The 17,787-nt window shown below is 37.7% G+C and overlaps 1 protein-coding gene across 4 annotated transcripts in view; it reads left to right on the top strand.

Annotated features, from left to right (window-relative positions):
• Nucleotides 1–17,239, top strand: part of SECISBP2L (SECIS binding protein 2 like) — a 48,247-nt gene extending 31,008 nt beyond the window's left edge. For all 4 annotated transcript variants that reach the window (XM_028505513.2, XM_036033310.1, XM_036033315.1 and 1 more), the window contains 5 exons: nt 1,069–1,231; nt 3,259–3,479; nt 4,404–4,558; nt 5,384–5,603; nt 13,122–17,239. In XM_028505513.2, the coding sequence (XP_028361314.1) occupies nt 1,069–1,231; nt 3,259–3,479; nt 4,404–4,558; nt 5,384–5,603; nt 13,122–13,804 (1,442 nt within the window). In that variant the 3' untranslated portion in view covers nt 13,805–17,239. The remainder of the gene's footprint in view (nt 1–1,068; nt 1,232–3,258; nt 3,480–4,403; nt 4,559–5,383; nt 5,604–13,121) is intronic.
• The last annotated feature ends 548 nt before the right edge of the window (nt 17,240–17,787 follow it).

Below are 17,787 nucleotides of genomic sequence, written 5' to 3'. Positions count from 1 at the left end.
ATAGATTCCTTCTAAAGTTACACTACTGTGGAAGAAAGATTTTAGAGAGGGCCTGGCAGGTCCCTTTTTTTGTTGTTACATATTTATTCCTCAACATTTTCCAACCATTCAAATCTGATTTATATGTAGATTAAGTAGCAGTGTTCCAGTGGGTTTAGAAAAATGAATTTACTTCTGAGGATTGTTCAGCTGAGACATATTTGGTTATGATTCCCCTTTACTCCAAATTAAACATCATTGCTTTTGTATTTAGCCATATTTACCCATCTGTTCATTCAGAAGGTGTTTATTGAATACTTGCTATGTGTACTTCAGTTACTGGGGTGGGAATGGGAAGGTCAGAAAATATGGTAGACTGGTCTTGCTACAAGAAGCTTATCACATATGGAGATAAAAAACTATATGTATAACTGCTAATTAATGGAATGAATATACAATTACAAACTCATATCCTGACTTCAGGTGTTCGGGAAAGAAGTAGTAACTGAAGGAGAGGCAGTTGAGTTAAGAGGTGGCATCTAAAAATGCGGCTGCCTGAGCACAGAAGCAAAGACCAAGGAAGAGGAACAGGGATGGTGCCTGGAGTGGTGTGGGGAGGATGAGTGAGGTAGAACCATTGTTGCCAGAAGCAATGGGAGTTTTTATACAGTTTTAACAGTGATTTCTAAGAAATAGGGGGGAATAGAGGTGAAGCAGATCGGTAATAGGATCATCTGGTACAGAAGCTAATGCCTTGTTTTTCCATTTAAATCCTCTAGGAATATATGTTTTAGATAATTTGGCCTTCTCTCTTCTGTGGAGACCTGTAGGTCATGCTTGACTTTTATTTATTATTTTTTTTAGTAAATTTTGAGAAGATAATAGGAAGAATTCATTTTTGTAGAGTATGTTATATAGAGTAAACAAGAGATGTTTACTTGCGGTATGAACAGTGTTAGCTTGTGGAGAATTTCAGAGTGATACAAAAGACAACTGCCATTCTAAGTTGTACTGATTATATTGATACTAATAGAGGTTTTCAGCATTGGAAATTTCTAAAGTTTTTATTCTCACCCTACATCTCTGCAGATACTGGACTGAGCATGCCCAGTGATACTTCACTCTCTCCAGCAAGTCAGAACTCTCCATACTGTATGACACCTGTGTCACAAGGCTCTCCAGCTAGTTCTGGGATAGGCAGTCCGATGGCATCTTCAACAATAACCAAAATCCACAGCAAAAGATTTAGAGAGTAAGTATTAGTCTCGTTATTGAGGTTGAATAGTTTAAATACCTTGGTTGTAGTTCTGAATGTAGTATTGTCATTATTACTTGGTAGGTTGAGTAGACAAAACACTAAAAGACCTTTAAGTTGTTTAAGATTCTCTTTAATAACTGGTTTCATGATATTTAAAACATTTGCCTTCTGTCAGCCATCAGTGTGCGTGATGAGTGGACTGTAAATAGACTTTTTATGTCAGATAGTGTTTATAGCCTGGAAATTTGGCCTCTTACATCTTATATATAAAATGCCAAACTGTGAGGTTTTTCTCTCTCCAAGTGCTTCCACTGTTTTGTTTATATTATTGGCACTTCAGAAAAAAATCCTATAACCAATTCATACCAAGTTTCTAAGACCCTGTTACATGAAGTGAACCTATACACAAAGCTATTTGTTTTTGAGCAGATATTTCTTAAGTTTTCAATTGCCCATCGGTGAATAATCTTGAACTAACAGTTACTGCTCTGAAGGATTTTGGGATTTTAACATTTGTGCAGATGAATTAATTTTACCCTTAAAAATGACATATGAACAAATCTCGGTGAGAGTAAAATCTGTGTGAATCCAAAGCACATTGCTTTGTTCAGTTCTTTATACTGTTCTTTTAAGCAAATACTTCTTGTCTTGATTTGGGGAGTTAATAAATGTCAAGTAATAGATGTGAAGCAAAGGAAACTCTCAGAATAAAATGCTATAAACCACTTAAAAACAGAATGAAGAAAATTGCATTTTTTGATCTTCTGTTCTTTAATTTTGCATACTTTAGTTAATCTTTCCTCAGTCTGTCTCATTTTATCTTCCCTTCTGAAGTAGTGTCATACTTGTACTTATTTAAACATCTTTCACATAAACATAAAAAAATAATCCCAAAGCAGCAGAGCTCCCCGACACACACGTAGACAGAAAGGGAAGGCCTGGATTTTTCCACTCTGTAGTGTAATTTAGAAGTAGAAATTTGGTTACCTGGTTATTCCTAGATTAAAAATTATACCAATTTTCCTTGTTAAATACTTGCTAATGGTAGAGATTAGGGATTAGAACTAGAAAAGTAGAGTATATTAAGAATAAGTAGCTGTGAGCAGGGTGGTTCAGTCGGTTGGGCATTGTCCAGAAAACCGAAAGGTCGCTGACTGGATTCTTGGACAGGGCACTCAACTGGATTGCAGTTTTGGTCCCTGCTCAGAGCGCATATGAAGCAACCAATTGATGTTTCTCTCTCACATTGATGTTTTCTACCTCTTTTTCTGCTTCCCTGCCCCCTCTCTCTAAAAATAAATACAGAAAAGTTTTTAAAAAATATATAAACAAACTTGAATGACTTCCTTATTCCTGAAATTAAGTACTATAGTGGTCTCACACTTATTTCCTTTCTATTTTTTTGCATTGTAGCTGTAATATATCACAAAGAGCTTCATTTGGTTGCTTTGCCTCATATGTTTTGGCTTGAATTTAATTACTGAGTTTATCCTCCATAGCTGTAGATTTTTGGAGTTAGAGGGACCTTTGAGGCCATCTTAGTTAACTCTGTAATTATGGTTGAGGAGGACAATGCCTGGAGATTGTGGCTTATCCAAGAGTGGAGGATGAATTGTTGGCGTTAGGGTGTTCAGTAAGCTTCCACAAAGTTACATTTCTTTCCTACTAGAAGCATCTTTAATATTCATTGAAATGAAATAACCTTATATCTCCTTAGCAAAAACATTACTTGTCTTTTTATCTAGCTCAGCAGGCTAACATTTGATTTATATCCTTTGGAATTTAATAATTGGAAGTTTGAATAGTATTTCCCTGAGGTTGATCTATCTGTTATGTAAAAGCCAATTTGTTGTAATTCAGAAAAACTCTTCTATTTTTCTGATTGACTAAAGGCATAAGAGATCTTAAAGATTTAATTTTTTATGAAAACCTCTTACTAGATCTATTTTCTCCCAAAGTAATTTTATAATTACAGAAAAGTCAGTTAGGACAAACTGACTTATTTTTGGTTTCCTTTATAGGTATTGTAATCAGGTTCTTTGTAAAGAGATTGATGAATGTGTGACTCTTCTTCTTCAAGAGCTTGTCAGTTTCCAGGAACGCATCTATCAAAAAGACCCAGTAAGAGCAAAAGCAAGGAGACGGCTGGTTATGGGGCTGAGGGAGGTTACCAAACATATGAAGTTAAACAAGATCAAGTGTGTTATAATTTCTCCTAACTGTGAAAAAATCCAGTCCAAAGGTATGAATTTTTACTTGAAGTGTTTTGAATACTTACTTAGTATAATTGAATTCAAAATCCACACAGTGAATTTTGAAGTGGAATTCATATGATTTAGCAGAGTGTAGGTATAAAACATAATATTGAGCATGAAGGAAGAAAATCTATTTTAGTACGAGAAATTAAGTAATAAAATTGAGATTGGATTGTAAGGAAACCCTCACCTGCGAACACTGGTGAAGGAGGTCAGTTGGGCCACTGCATGTGCCCTCTGTTTTACTGAGAGTGGGGACCAGCGAGAGTGCATTTCTTTATCTCTGCAAATATAGTCTTTTTAAATTTTTATGTTACCTTTCTTTGAGGGCTCTCTTTTCTTGGTTATGGCGATTTGCCCTTCAGAAACCAGCAGTTAATACAGAGCTTCTTGTGTGAGGTGGCAAATAAGTGCTTTGTACTATGTTGTGTACCCTTATTTGTCCTTTTTCATGAAGCAGCCACTGTGGGTAGGCAGATGCATCAAGTAGCAGTACCAGGCATGTTCTCCATAGGGAAGCAATACCAGTAAAAACAGTAACATGCAATATTAATACATGTGATAGGTCGCTACTTCCACTGAGAGATTGGCTAAAGGAATCAGCCACTATTAACAATTCTCATTAACTTCTTTTAACAAGTGTTTATTGTATTGAAATTTGATTCCTTCTACACTAAATCCTATGGAGAGACAAAAATACTAGGAATTTGGAATTTAACTGGGGAGAAAGAAAATATGTACATATGACCATATGTGGTACAAATTCAAATAGGAACAGGTATGGAACGGCATAAGTGCCACAGGCCTTCATAGAATCCTTTGCTGCTGTGTTTTATACTTTAACTATTGAGTGCCAAAATAGCACTGTTTGGAAAGTATTAAAACCCCTACGTGTGCACTGACTTTTTCAGGTGGCCTGGATGAGGCGCTCTATAATGTTATAGCCATGGCACGGGAACAAGAAATCCCTTTTGTGTTTGCCCTGGGAAGGAAAGCTCTAGGACGCTGTGTGAACAAGCTGGTTCCTGTCAGTGTAGTGGGAATCTTCAACTACTTCGGTGCTGAGGTAAGACTTTGGAAGGCACACCCTTCTTCGCTCCCGGCCCTGCCCCCAGGCAGTACATTTTCTGTTGACACGTGCCAGTGCTCTGGTTAAGCGTTTGAAGAAGTGAGATAATGACTCTCCAAGAATAAGCGGAAAATTCTTGAGTATTATACTTTATTTTTTAGTGTTGAAACCTTTACATAAATTAATCCTACAGTATTTTAAAAAAATTTTTAGCTGCTATTTCTCCACAGTATTTTTTTCTTCTGGGTGCAACTATATAATACTTGATCATTTATTTAGCTTATTAACATACAATATTTTAAGACTTTTTTATGAAGTTGCTTCTACAGTATTTTGTGAAAACACTGATCGACTATTGATAAACTCTGCAAGAACTTTTAATATCACATTTAGTAACCAGTATTGAATCAGGAAATTTCATCAGTCTTGTGAGAATTAAATAAATACTGTATGTAAGTTGCAGAGTATTTTTTTTTTAAGATTTTATTTATTTTTAGGGAGGAAGGCAGGGGGGAGGGAGAGAGAGAGGGAGGGAGGGAGAAACATCAATGTGCGGTTGCTGGGGGTTATGGCCTGTAACCCAGGAATGTACTCTGGCTGGGAATCGAACCTGGGACACTTTGGTTCCCAGCCCGAGCTCAGTCCACTGAGCTACGCCAGCCAGGGCTAGAGTATTTCATAAGGTTCTGTGGTTGCCATACTGTTTGGAATCTGTGCTGATTGGAAGTGTATCTAATTCTGAAACAGTGGAGATACATATTGCTAATAATAGGAATAGAAATTGTAACAAAAAATGAACTAGTCAAAATCTTTCTTTTTCAGAGCCTGTTCAGTAAGTTGGTAGAACTCACTGAGGAAGCCAGGAAAGCATATAAAGATATGGTTGCAGCAATGGAACAAGAGCAGGCGGAGGAAGCCTTAAAGAATGTGAAAAAGGTGCCCCACCACATGGGGCACTCCCGGAACCCCTCGGCAGCAAGCGCCATTTCTTTCTGCAGTGTCATTTCTGAACCCATCTCTGAAGTAAATGAAAAGGAATACGGTAAGTTGTTACATACTGCTTTAAATAAGTTAAATTTTGAAATAATTTTTTTCATTAAGATCATTTGAAAATGACTTTCATGCTATCTTTTGTCTTTATCTTAGTGATTATTCAAATTTTGCTTAAAATTTTAGTTTACAGAATTGCAGTAAACCCAGCCTTTAAATTGGGAGACTGTTTAGGGCTTAGCCTTTCTGTGAAACTCTGAAAATTAGTCATATTTCCATAATCTTCAAAAAGAAAGAAAAGAAAAATCCCAAAGGACTTAAAAAGCAAAATATACCATACTTATGACCTATAATTTAGTGAATTCTGGGATATTTTATTGTAATATTTTATACTCTGTTACTAAAATTTTATTTTTACTAAATAAACAAAAGACCTGAATACTATTCAATCTGAGCTCACAAAACCTAGACATATGACACTCGTGTTAAATCTTACTGTAGTCAGAAAGAAACTAAAAAACACGTGATATATTTAAAGTAGCATTATTAACTGCCCTCTGTGTCTTAGCAGTTCCCTTGCCTTTGAACTATACTACTTCGTTTCTATCATACTTTGAACTCTTAAATTCTCTTTCTTGAACCAGTTTGGTTTTTTTTTCTTTTTAAAAATAATACAGCCTCCTCCCTCAACTTGTTTTTTTTTTGTCATTTCTTCTTTTCACTATTTAATCTATCTGAGAATTTACCAAATAGCTTATTCGCACCTAAAATTTAACATGTAGAAAACCAAGTCCTCATTTTCCTCCTTTCCTCTCACACTCTTGTTCCTGGCCTGTCTGTCACTGTAGGGAAGTGTTTGGGATGCTTCGACGACACCTCAGGCTGTAGGCAATATAGCGAGTTATTGCGGGCCCCTAGGAAACTATTGGTCCAACAGTGGGTGGGACTGCCTTAGAGGCAGCTGTGTTTCTTTGGGTGGAGTGATGCTAGTTGAAAATAAAGAATGTAAAGTGCCAACTTTTTAAATGAGGTCACTTTATATAGTGATATGCCAGAGGACAGTATCTCAAGGACAGACTGCAAGATAAATTCATAAAGCTATGGTTTTGGGTAAATGGTAGTGATTTTCATTTGGGCACTTAGAAAAGTTATGAAAATTCTCAGAGATTTAGAAGATATTTTCAAAAAACACCAGATTTTAAGTGTTTAATAATTGAAGCCTTGGCTTTTTCACACTCTCCCTGGGGGGCTAGGCATAATTGACTAATTTCTGAGCCTCAGATTCCTTTTTAGTAAAATGAGGAGAGTTTTGTCTAGGTCATGTATAAAATTCCATTCAAAGTGAAAACTCTCTGAGCTAATGGTTGAATCCAAAAAAGGATTTAGAACCTTAAAGATGAGCGGATTTATCAGGACACTAACAAAATTGAGTGAAAGTAATCATAATAATGTTTGGAACAAAGCATACAGTTATTCTATCTGTATTGAATGCATTCAGCAACAAACAAAACCCATTAATGTGGCTTAAATTAGAATATTTAATCATGTTGCAATGTTGTCAAGATCTCTGGGTCTTCCCTTCCTTCTGTTCTTTCATTCTCAGTCTATGGGTTCTTACGCTTATCATCTCATGCTCAAAATAGCTGCTGTGGTTCTGGGCAGCACAACAGTAGTCAAAAGCAGGAGGTTCAGGCAGTGTGCTCCTAATACCAGTGAAGGAGAAATTTACAAAAGACTTCCTTTTGTTTTATTTGGCTAGAGCTAATCCTGTCCTTACTTTTAACTGCAGCAAGGGAGACTTGGGCAAGAGAATATTTGGCAAAGGGGAATGGGACAACCATGATGGTATAGGAACTATTTTAATTCATCCCCTGGAGCTGGGCTCAAGTCCATTCTAAGTTTGGGAGTTCTGTTAGCCAGGAAGAAAATGGGTAATAACTGTTCGGTATATAGCAGACAGTGTCTTCTTGTCGTCCTTGTGCAAAATTTCTAAAATGTTTTCTTCTGATTTCCACATTTTAAAGTAAAAAATCTGGGGAAGAGGTGCTAATCTTTGTAGAATAGAAAGGCCTCTATGATAGTCCAGTCTTGTTGTCCATTGTGTACCCCTGGCTTTCTTCACTTATCTTTTCCTTCCACCTGAGTTGAATTTACTTATGTGAAACAAAGTGTCAAACATAAATCCCAAATAAACTGAGTTCTTTGAGAACGGGAACTTGGTACATAATAGGCACTTGATAATACGAGGTCTGTCCAGAAGGTATTCATCCATGTAATATGAAAAATAGAGTTACTTACTGAAGAAGATATAAGAAACATTGTACATAGGACAGTCACACCTCAGTCCCCTTCAAAGTGGGCATCTTGGGACCTCACACAGTTTTCTCCCAGTTGCTACCAGCTTCCCCATCATATTTTCCTGAATCTCATTGACAGTCTGAAATCTCTTCCCTTTCAAAGGTGATTTTAGTTTTGGGAAAAGGCAGATGCTGCAATTACACTGCAATTACACCACAATTACACCAAATCTGTGCTGTAGTGAGGCTAGGTTACCTGGGGGGTTTGATGTTTTACCAAAAAAAATTCTGCATAAGACTCAATGTGTGAGCAGGCACGCTGTCATGATGAAGCTGCCAGTCATCAGATGCCCACAGCTGTGGCCTTCTGAATCATCTGAATAGTTTCCTTGGAGGAATGTTCAAGCTTAATGCAAAATCTGATGCAGATTCATTGTTCTTGCTCAGTCATTTTGAATGTGACTGCCACACAGTACATGTGCTCATTCAGTGGCATCTACCACCCCCACTGACTAGTACACATGAAGTTGCCATTGTTCACACAAGTGCATTCCAGTCTACTGTGCTTGGCTGCCAGGTTACACTGATGTCACACAAATCATTCTTGTTACATTAACAATGGCTGGACTTTTTCCAGACAGACCTTGTATAATAATAGCTCACGTACTGAATTCTTACTATGTGCTAGGCACTTGTCAGTCAGCACTTCACAATTATTAAGACATTTAATCCTCTGAACAACCTTATGAGGTAAATATTGTATCACACTGGACAGACGAGGAAGCAAAGACAAAGGGAGATGAATAGCTTGTCACAGTAGTAAGCCTGACTCTGGAACCTGCACTGTTAGCCACTGTGATGTTCATTTCCTGCCTGTTGAATGAATTCTCAGTAAGCAGTTATGAGGGGAGGACAGTCTCAGTGTCTAGTCCATTCATCCTGAGTTTCCTGCTCATTCTCTGCCACCACTTCTTCCTCTGTAGACTCTTGAACTCACTCGCTTGTTCCTCTGCTGTATACAGTTATTTAAGATGGACAGCTTGCTTGTGCGTGCTGACTGAAGGGAGAAATACACACACCTTATCCTCTGACAGACCCACTAATGACTGGAGAGGGTCTGTCATTATCTTAAAAAAGGTAATATGACAAAGCACCAATAAAAAGAACAGAAAAGCATAGAAGGGGTTAATAAACAAAGAAGAGCTTTACTGAATAAGTTTTGCTAAAATAAAACATTCAGAAGCAGGGTAGTTTTGAATCAGTACTATTTCCAGATTTATTGAGATTGTCGATTCTGCCTTTAACGTGCTTCCTAGTCTCTTCTTCAGAGAGGAACTTCTAGATGTTCTATTCTGGCTTTACACTGCCTGCGTTCAGCACTACTTTGCGCCTCCATCTCTATCCTCCAGTCAGATTGCTTCCATCCCATGGAGAAAGATAGCACTCTTACACCTGCCATGTTTCTCCCTACTGTGTTTATATGTTTGCATGTTCAACTGTTGATCAAGCTTCACCTACCACTTTAAGGTGGGAGCCTTGGCTTTCCCCTGTGGATATGTAATCTCAGTGGCTCTTTGATCACTGGGACAAGACTCTTGATGGCTAATTGCAGGGTTCCTTATCTCTGCTTCGTAGGCTGTATCTCCCTTTCCTCTCCAAAGGTGGCTTTCTGCTTAACTTACCTAGTAGGTAAATGCCCAAAACTAAGTCTTGGGAGAGGTCAGCCCTGCTCTGTCTACTGACCTGTTCCTTAACTCATTGTCAGGGAAGAGGTGGGACTTTTCCAAGATGACAAGGGAACTCTTGCAGTACTTTTGGAGGAGGAAAAAAATGTTGGAAGGATATATAAATGTGCAACTGAAGTTTTTAAAAATATTATGTCTTTTAATTTTTTTTTTTGCATGATGCATGTGTGAAAATTTTTAGTCTTCCCCACCCATCCTAGCACTTACTATATGCCAACCATGGGGACACACCAATGAGCAGGAGTGGGAATGAAAAGGGACGAAGGGGCAGACAGCAAACACAAAACAAGTGCCTTGAACTGTATGTGTGAAAACTGTTGTCCGAGTTCAAGGTAGTGACTATCTCTCCTAGGAAAGGCTTCACAAAGGAACTGACATTTAAGCGTGGCTGTCAAGGTTGAGTGGGACTCTGAAAGGTAAAGGAGGAAAAATGTGTCATATGGAAAGAGCAGCTTATACAAAGCAGAGAATTGTAAATAGAAAGAGTATGACTTCTGGGAATAGAGAGAGATCAGTGTGATCCTAAGCATGGAATGCATGGCTGGGGGCCAGAATGAATGGGGCCACAAAGATAGGTAAGGGTCACGCATGAAGGACTTGGCTACAGCCAGTGAAGGAGTTTGGATTACTAGGGTAAAAGAAAGCTGGTGAGACAGTGATGTGATCAATTCACAAAACCAATTAGAAAGATACTGTAGATGTATAGCAAGGTAAAGAAGACTTAAGCTAAGGCAGAAGTAACTTAAGTTTAGTAATTTTTGAGCTAGAAGTGACATGTACAGTTATGAGTTCAGTGGAATGAAGGCATATCGTAAGCGAGAAAGGTAGGATGAAGGATTACTATAAGATTTCTTCTGCTTTGAGACTGTGAAAAATATAATGTTATTAACTGAAAGTGAACATATAGGAGGAGATTTTTTTTTTCATGAGGTAGGAGAGAGAGTGGAAAGGATCGGTTTTACACTTTGAAGTAGCTGCAAAAAAGGATGTTCCAAACCACGCACCCTGATTTCAAGTACAGAAAGTATGTTGTTATATAGTTTGTAGGGGACAGTCAAGTTGAATATATTAACTCATATGAATGGGCTTGCTTTATTACTATAGCTGGATCACTATGCCTATAAAATGTAACAGCAGTTATAATTCAAACAGAAGGGGATTTTTATTAAAAAAATAAGTGGAAAACAAAAATAAATAAGTGGGACTACAAAAAGCTATACAGCAAAAGAAATCATCCACCTACACAATGAAAAGGCAACCTACTAAATGGGAGGAAATATTTGCAAATCATATCTCCAGTAAGAGGTTAATACTCAAAAAATAAAAAAATCTCATAAGCAATTCAATTGCAAAAACAAATTTTAAAAATGTGTAGAGGATCTGAATAGGCATTTTTCAAGAAAGGACATACAGATGGTTAACAGGTACATCCTAGATGTTCACCATGTGTGGCTCAGTGGATTGAGCATAGGACTGTGAAGCAAAGGGTCACAGGTTCGATTCCCAGTCAGGGCACATGCCTGGGTTGCAGGCCAGGTCCCCAGTAGGGAGCATTTGAGAGGCAACCACACATAGATGTTTCTCTCCCTCTCTTTCTCCCTCCCTTCCCCTCTATCCTCTCTCTAAAAATAAATAAAATCTTTTTTAAAAAGTACCATCATTAATTGTCAGGGAAATGCAAATCAAAACCACAATGAGATTATCACCTCATACCTGTCAGAATGGGTATTATCAAAAAGACAAAAAATAACAAATGTTGGCGAGGATGTGGAGCACAGGGAATCCTTTGTAAATTGCAATCAAGGTAAATTTGTATATCCAGTATAGAAAATAGTATGGAGGTTCCTCAAAATATTAAAAATAGAACTGTCATATGATCCAGCTATTCCACTTCTGAGTACTCATCCAAAGAAAACAAAAAACTAACGTAAAATGATATATGCACCCCCATGTTCATTGCTTCACTATTTACATAGTCAAGATAAAGAAACAACCTAAGTGTCCATCTTTGGGCGAATTGATAAAGAAGATGTAGTATATATTCCCATGTGTTATATATACAATGGGATATCCGGCCATAAAAGAATGGCCGAAATGAAGCCTTGCTTTTTGCAACAACATGGATGGACCTGGAGAACATTGTGCTAAGTGAAATAAGCCAGACAGAAAAAGATAAATACTATAAGGTCTCACTTATATGTTGAATCTAAAAAAAAAAATAAAAACAAAAAATAACCCCACAAGAGAAGGGGGTTGGGTGAAGTGTATAAAGGGGGTCCAGAAGCACAGACTTGCAGTGAGAAACGAGTCGTGGGGATGTAATTTATAGCATGGTGAGTATAGCTAATAATACTGCGTTGCATGTTTGCAAGTTGCTAAGAGTAGATTTTTAAAAGCCCTCATCACAAGAAAGACAATTTTGTAATTATGTCTTGTGATAGAAGTTAACAGGACTTACTGTGGTGATCATTTTGCAGTCCATACAAATATCAAATCATAATGTACACCTGAAAACAAATATAATGTTATATATCAATTATATTTCAATAATAAATAAAATGGAAAGATATAAAATGGGATAAAAAATAAAGAGGGGTGGGAGAGTTGTCCTGTGTCTTCTGATTCCTAGTACATACATTTTTAGTTCTAAACTGACTTGCTGTCATTAAAAATAATTTAGACTTATACCACTGTATTATATATAATAATACTTTTTTTTTTGTTTCTCAGTCACTTGGTAGGTCAAGCCCCATCTAATATGAAACAAATTTTTACACATGTTAGAAATGCATGGGTGGCTTCTGTGCTTGTAAGTGGAAACACTAGTCTAGTTTCAGGCCAAAAGATAGTTCTTAGATAGTTTGCTAAGGGAGCACAGTACAAGTCTGTCAGATCAGAACTATTTCAGCTGGACATCTTGGCTCTGCCATCTATGACTTGTGGATCCTTGAACCCAGTATACTTCAAGGCCAAAAAATAAGGTAGGCATTCATTGATTTTCATGAATACATGAATATGATACATAAGCATCGGTGAACTCCTATTAATATAAGATCTTCTGCATTCTCAAACATTAATATACTTGATTTTTGCCTCCTTGTTTTTTGTCTTCAGTGTACATTTTTGAGAATTGTTTTCTCGCCCTGGCTGGTGTGGCTCAGTGGATTGAGCACTGTCCTGTGAACCAAAAGGTCGCTGGTTGTATTCCTAGTCTGGTCACATGCCTGGGTTGTGGCCCAGGTCCCCAGTCTAGGGCATGCAAAAGACAACTAACTGATCGATGTATCTCTTGCACATCATTGTTTTTTTGTCTTTCTTTCTTCCTTTCCCTTTCTCTAAAAATAAATAAAATCTTTTAAAAAATAAAGAATTGTTTTCTCTTTATAACATTTAAACTAATACTGAACAACTTTAAGTTTATAGTTTTTCCAGTCAGTTGATGGGCTGGTAAATTTCCTCCCTCCTTTACGTGTTGCGTGATTATAAAACAGTGTTCTGGTTTTTTAGAAATCTTTTTGATATTTGCAGAAACGAATTGGAGAAACATGGTGGAAACTTCAGATGGACTGGAAACATCAGAAAATGAGAGAGAGGTTCCCTGTAAACAGAGCTCATCTGAAAAGTCCAGTAAACTTCCATTTGACACAGCCCCTGTTGGTAAGCAGTCCCCGACAGTGGCTGCGGGCAGCACTACCTCAGCTCCGAACCCTGGGAAATCGGCAGTGAGTGATAAAGAGGACGTGAAGCCAGATGACCTGGAATGGGCCTCCCAGCAGAGCACCGAAACTGGCTCTCTGGATGGCAGTTGCCGAGATATTCTGAATTCCTCCATCACTAGCACCACCAGCACTCTTGTACCTGGCATGCTTGAAGAAGAGGAGGATGAAGATGAGGAGGAGGAGGAAGATTATACTCATGAACCCATATCTGTAGAAGTACAGCTCAATAGTAGAATTGAGTCTTGGGTTTCTGAGACCCAGAGAACGATGGAAACTCTTCAGCTTGGGAAAACCCTTAACGGTTCTGAGGAAGACAACGTAGAGGAGAGTGGGGAAGAGGAAGCAGAGGTGCCTGACGTGCTGGAGCCAGGGATGGACAGTGAGGCCTGGACTACTGACCACCAAGTAAGTCCGGAGCAGCAGAAGCCCAGCAGCTGCAGCCCTCTGGACAGCCAGCACTCCAACTCAAATTATGCGCCCCCAAATCTTTAACTCAGGAAATGCCAGCTTTCTGTCTCCAGCTGTGTAAGGGTTACAGCCATTATCTTATATGCTTCATCTCAACATTTTGCACTGTCCAATATTTAATATATGTATTTAATTCCCGACAGAAATATTTTTGTAGCTGTCTTTTACTTGATTTGTTATGACCTACAGCTTAGCTTTTAATTAGCATCTCAGTGTCTTTCTGAGAACTGTGTGGAAAATTCAGAATTGTTTCAGCTTATATTGTTATGGGAAGTAATGATTTAAAAAAAAAAGAACAAGACCAAGTTTTAAAGAAAACAAGTTTAAAATACTGACTTAGAGTCATTTTGAAAGTTAAAGATCAAGGTTCTAAGGATAGGAGCAGTTACCAGTATTTGCTTCAAGACTGCTTTTGCTCTAACCGGTCTGGCCAAGACGTCTGGGCTTCTTCCAAAGAACTGGCGGTAGAGCTAGAAAATTAAAAAAGTGTCTGAGCAAAACTTAAGTTCACAAGGTGTTTTGTGTTAAGGATTGATGCAACTTTTTTTGGCCCACAAATGCACCTTTCAGAAGTTGCTGGTCATTGTGATCGACCAAAATTGGGATGGGCTAAAACGGAACCTCTGATACTTAGGTGAGCAAAGGGGCGTCCACGATGAGAGCGGCCTTTCCAGTGCGGCGTGACAGGAGGTGTTTGGACAGTGAAAGGTCACCCATGGTGGGACCTTCCAGGTGTTGTCTCACATTTGCTTCTTACCTCAGGAATGCTTTTGTATATACTCATATTTGCATAAAGTTAGGCAGGTTTTTGACATTAAATAACTGATTGTATGACTGCAGCTCTTACATGTAACTGATCCAGAAACAAAGTCTTATACTGGTGTATTCTCTTGCATGCTTCTGATTCAGGACTTTCACTTTGAGATGTGGATTTGATGGGGTATCCAAATTTGTCCTGAGTGGAAAACCATTTCACTTTTAAAAATATATATATATATATTTGCCCCTCGCCTCAAGCACTTGCCATGTAGCACTAATCATAGTTACTGATAGGAAGTCAGGGAAAGGAACTTCATGTAACGTGTAATGGTATCCGAGTAATCAAGGGCTGGAAGAGGAAGTTTTGAAGAAAAGGGCAAGTTGTTCTAATTGTGCCGAAACTATCAGATTATTTAGAGTATGCAGCTATACACAGGTATTAATACTTGATCACTATTACTTATCCCTGCCCTTCTCGAGGAATGTGTATACCTGCTTGGGAGAAATACTGAGCTCAATGTTTTATTCACTAGTCAGTCACCACCTGGTAGTGAGCGGCCTTTACCAGTGTACCTAACTGTGGGAGAATTACAAACTACCTGTTTTCCTGTCTTCTCTCCAGCTCCACCCCCAACTGACCAACACATGCACAGACACTCCAGCCTTATGCTTACAAGCTCCCATCAGCAGGCACAGAACCGAGGTGGGAGGGGTATTTTCCCTGCCCTGGTTTTATAGGGCAGGCTTTGCCTCACAGAGGCAGGAGGGAAGAATTGGGCGGATTCTTTACTGAACTCATTCGGACTACTGTGCTATTTTTGATGTTTTATAATCTTGGCATTTAATTACTGGAGAGATCAGATCCTTGATAGATGATTTAGTATTTGTGAATTGTGGAAGTTTGAGCATTGCTGTGTAGAAAACATCAGTCTGCCAACTTGATTAGTGTGCTGAAAGGGGACGTTACTGTGCTGTCCTGTCTGACCTGTTCTCCAGAGCAGACGCCATGGGCGCAAAGCGTCCAGTACGACAGGAACCCAGCGTGAGAGAATGAAGCCTCAGACTTAACAATCATGGGTTTGTAAGTGGCAGATCTTACTGACTCTATGCATTTGGAAATGTTAGTTGTTTTAAAGAAATGATAGGGTTTTTGAACTACTGACAGTCTTAAAAGTAAACTTAAAAGCTTTTCATACTTTTTAATGGTGTAAATTTCCTTTGATGTCAGTGATTCAGTAACTCTTGATCAAGGCAGTGGCTTTTCAAAGGTTTCTTATATTTTATATCTCTTCTGAATGAGAATTGTCATTTTAGATTTTTGACATTTGTATCAAAAGAGAAGTTGAGGAAATCTTCGAAACACACATAACTTTCCTTTTTGCTATAGACTTTAGAAGTGTTTAATTACATGTTCAATAAATGCTCTTGCACAGGCAGTACCCCTGCCAGCAAACCCAAGGGACCACAGGCTTTTATATGAAACAGGTCACCTCCAGATGGAAAGCAAAAAATTTATTAAAGGAAATGTTACTGTGTTGAAATACACTAAGCAAATATTAATAATGTCTTTATAATTTGTTTCCTTTAGAGAAATTCTGGAATGTGTGTATATTATATACAGGAGAAAGTGTGAAGATTAAGGAAGTGGGTGTTTTTTTGTCTTTAGGGGTTTGGTCTGAGGTCAGTGCCTCTTTGGACCTAGAGAGAGATCTAATGGTAAGAGTAGGGTTCATCATTGCAAAAAATAAAAACCATAGTGACTTTTTTCTTAGTGTGTAGAGGTGGTCTTCCTGGCAATAATTAATACTAGATTTTCATTCAGTACATAAGTATCTGAATTACAATATGAATTGCACTCCCAGAGCTAGATTTCTGCTTCAGTAGGTTTGTTTACTGTGAGGATCACTTCTCAAAAGACAAAAAGGTTCATATTAGCTTAAGTTTTGGTTTCAATATATTTGTAAATGATGTAATATATTTCTTTTGACTAAATGTGGGAAAAATCTGTTATACATTGAGAAGTTTTTAATGGCTTTGAGTGGAGGTCATTTTTTGCAGAGATGGTATTTTATAATGCTTTCAGTATTTGGAAAAGAATTAGTCAAAAGGAATTTACATAGTTTAAATATTGAGAAATTAATATCCAAATAATGTACTTGTCTGATTTCTTAATAAGCTGGGGGAGGTGGGTTGGGTGGTAATTGTAATGTGCAAATGAATAGTGAACTCTACATTCATTTTTCAGCTGTTTAACATAAAACTGTTATATCTTAACACATTGTTATTTTAATATGTGTATAAATAAGTATTACTGTTTGTAAAGCTGCTGTTGCTTTAAAAACCTGTCATTTAAGTATTTCCTGTATGTTGTGCCAACAGGTTGGAATATTAACTTTTCTGTTTAAAAACTTTATCATTTTTTGATTTAAAAATTTTTTTCTGTGAAATAAGTTATTTACAGGCATCTTCTCCCTCACCCCTTCCAACCTTTATACACATCACAGAATCAACCAAACTGGTTGATTCTAATACCTGAATCTTAAGTAATCATAAATTTTAAACTTGGTTGGCACACCATACCTTCAAAGTATTTGTATTCTTTTGTAATTTAATTTCTAAATATACCACATAAATTTATAATTTAATGTGTTAATTGTAATGCTCTAATAAAAAAACTAGCAAAATTAGTATGAACTATAACATAAAGGGATTATCATCTTGTTCTTTTGCTGTATGAAGGATAATTGTTATTTCACATTTTAGGGGTAATAACAGCTTTTTTGCACTATGTAAATACTAGTGAAGATTCTTCTGTAACTAATAAAATGATTATTGAAATGCTGTCTCTCACTTGAGAATAGGTTTATAAGGAATTCATGACTTGTCCAACATATAGGAGAAAGAAAAAAAGCCAAGCCCATAGTGTTGCTTGGTGTTCTCATGGGTTTGCCAAGGAAGGCTGGAGAATCTGCAGGAAGGAGTTATTAGTAAAAATCTCCACTTGGGACGGGTGGTGTGATCTGGGGCAGAGCCTCACCATGGAGCCAGAGACCATCCTAGTGTTGGGAGAAGGCGCCCACTGCTTCCTTTTTGTGCCAGTTGCTTTGTGACAAGCATTGTTCTAAGCCTTTTCCCAGTATTAACTCCTTTCATCCTCTCAGCAGCCCTTTGAGGGAATACTGTGAATCACATTTTTGATGAAACAGTCATGGAGGTGTTAGGTAACTTACCCGAGATCCCAACGCTGG

Source organism: Phyllostomus discolor, chromosome 1 (genome assembly GCF_004126475.2).
Source record: "Phyllostomus discolor isolate MPI-MPIP mPhyDis1 chromosome 1, mPhyDis1.pri.v3, whole genome shotgun sequence".
Taxonomy (NCBI): domain Eukaryota; kingdom Metazoa; phylum Chordata; class Mammalia; order Chiroptera; family Phyllostomidae; genus Phyllostomus; species Phyllostomus discolor.
The sequence above is the reverse complement of the archived record's forward strand: the minus strand, read 5'-3'. Positions and strand labels throughout refer to the sequence as shown.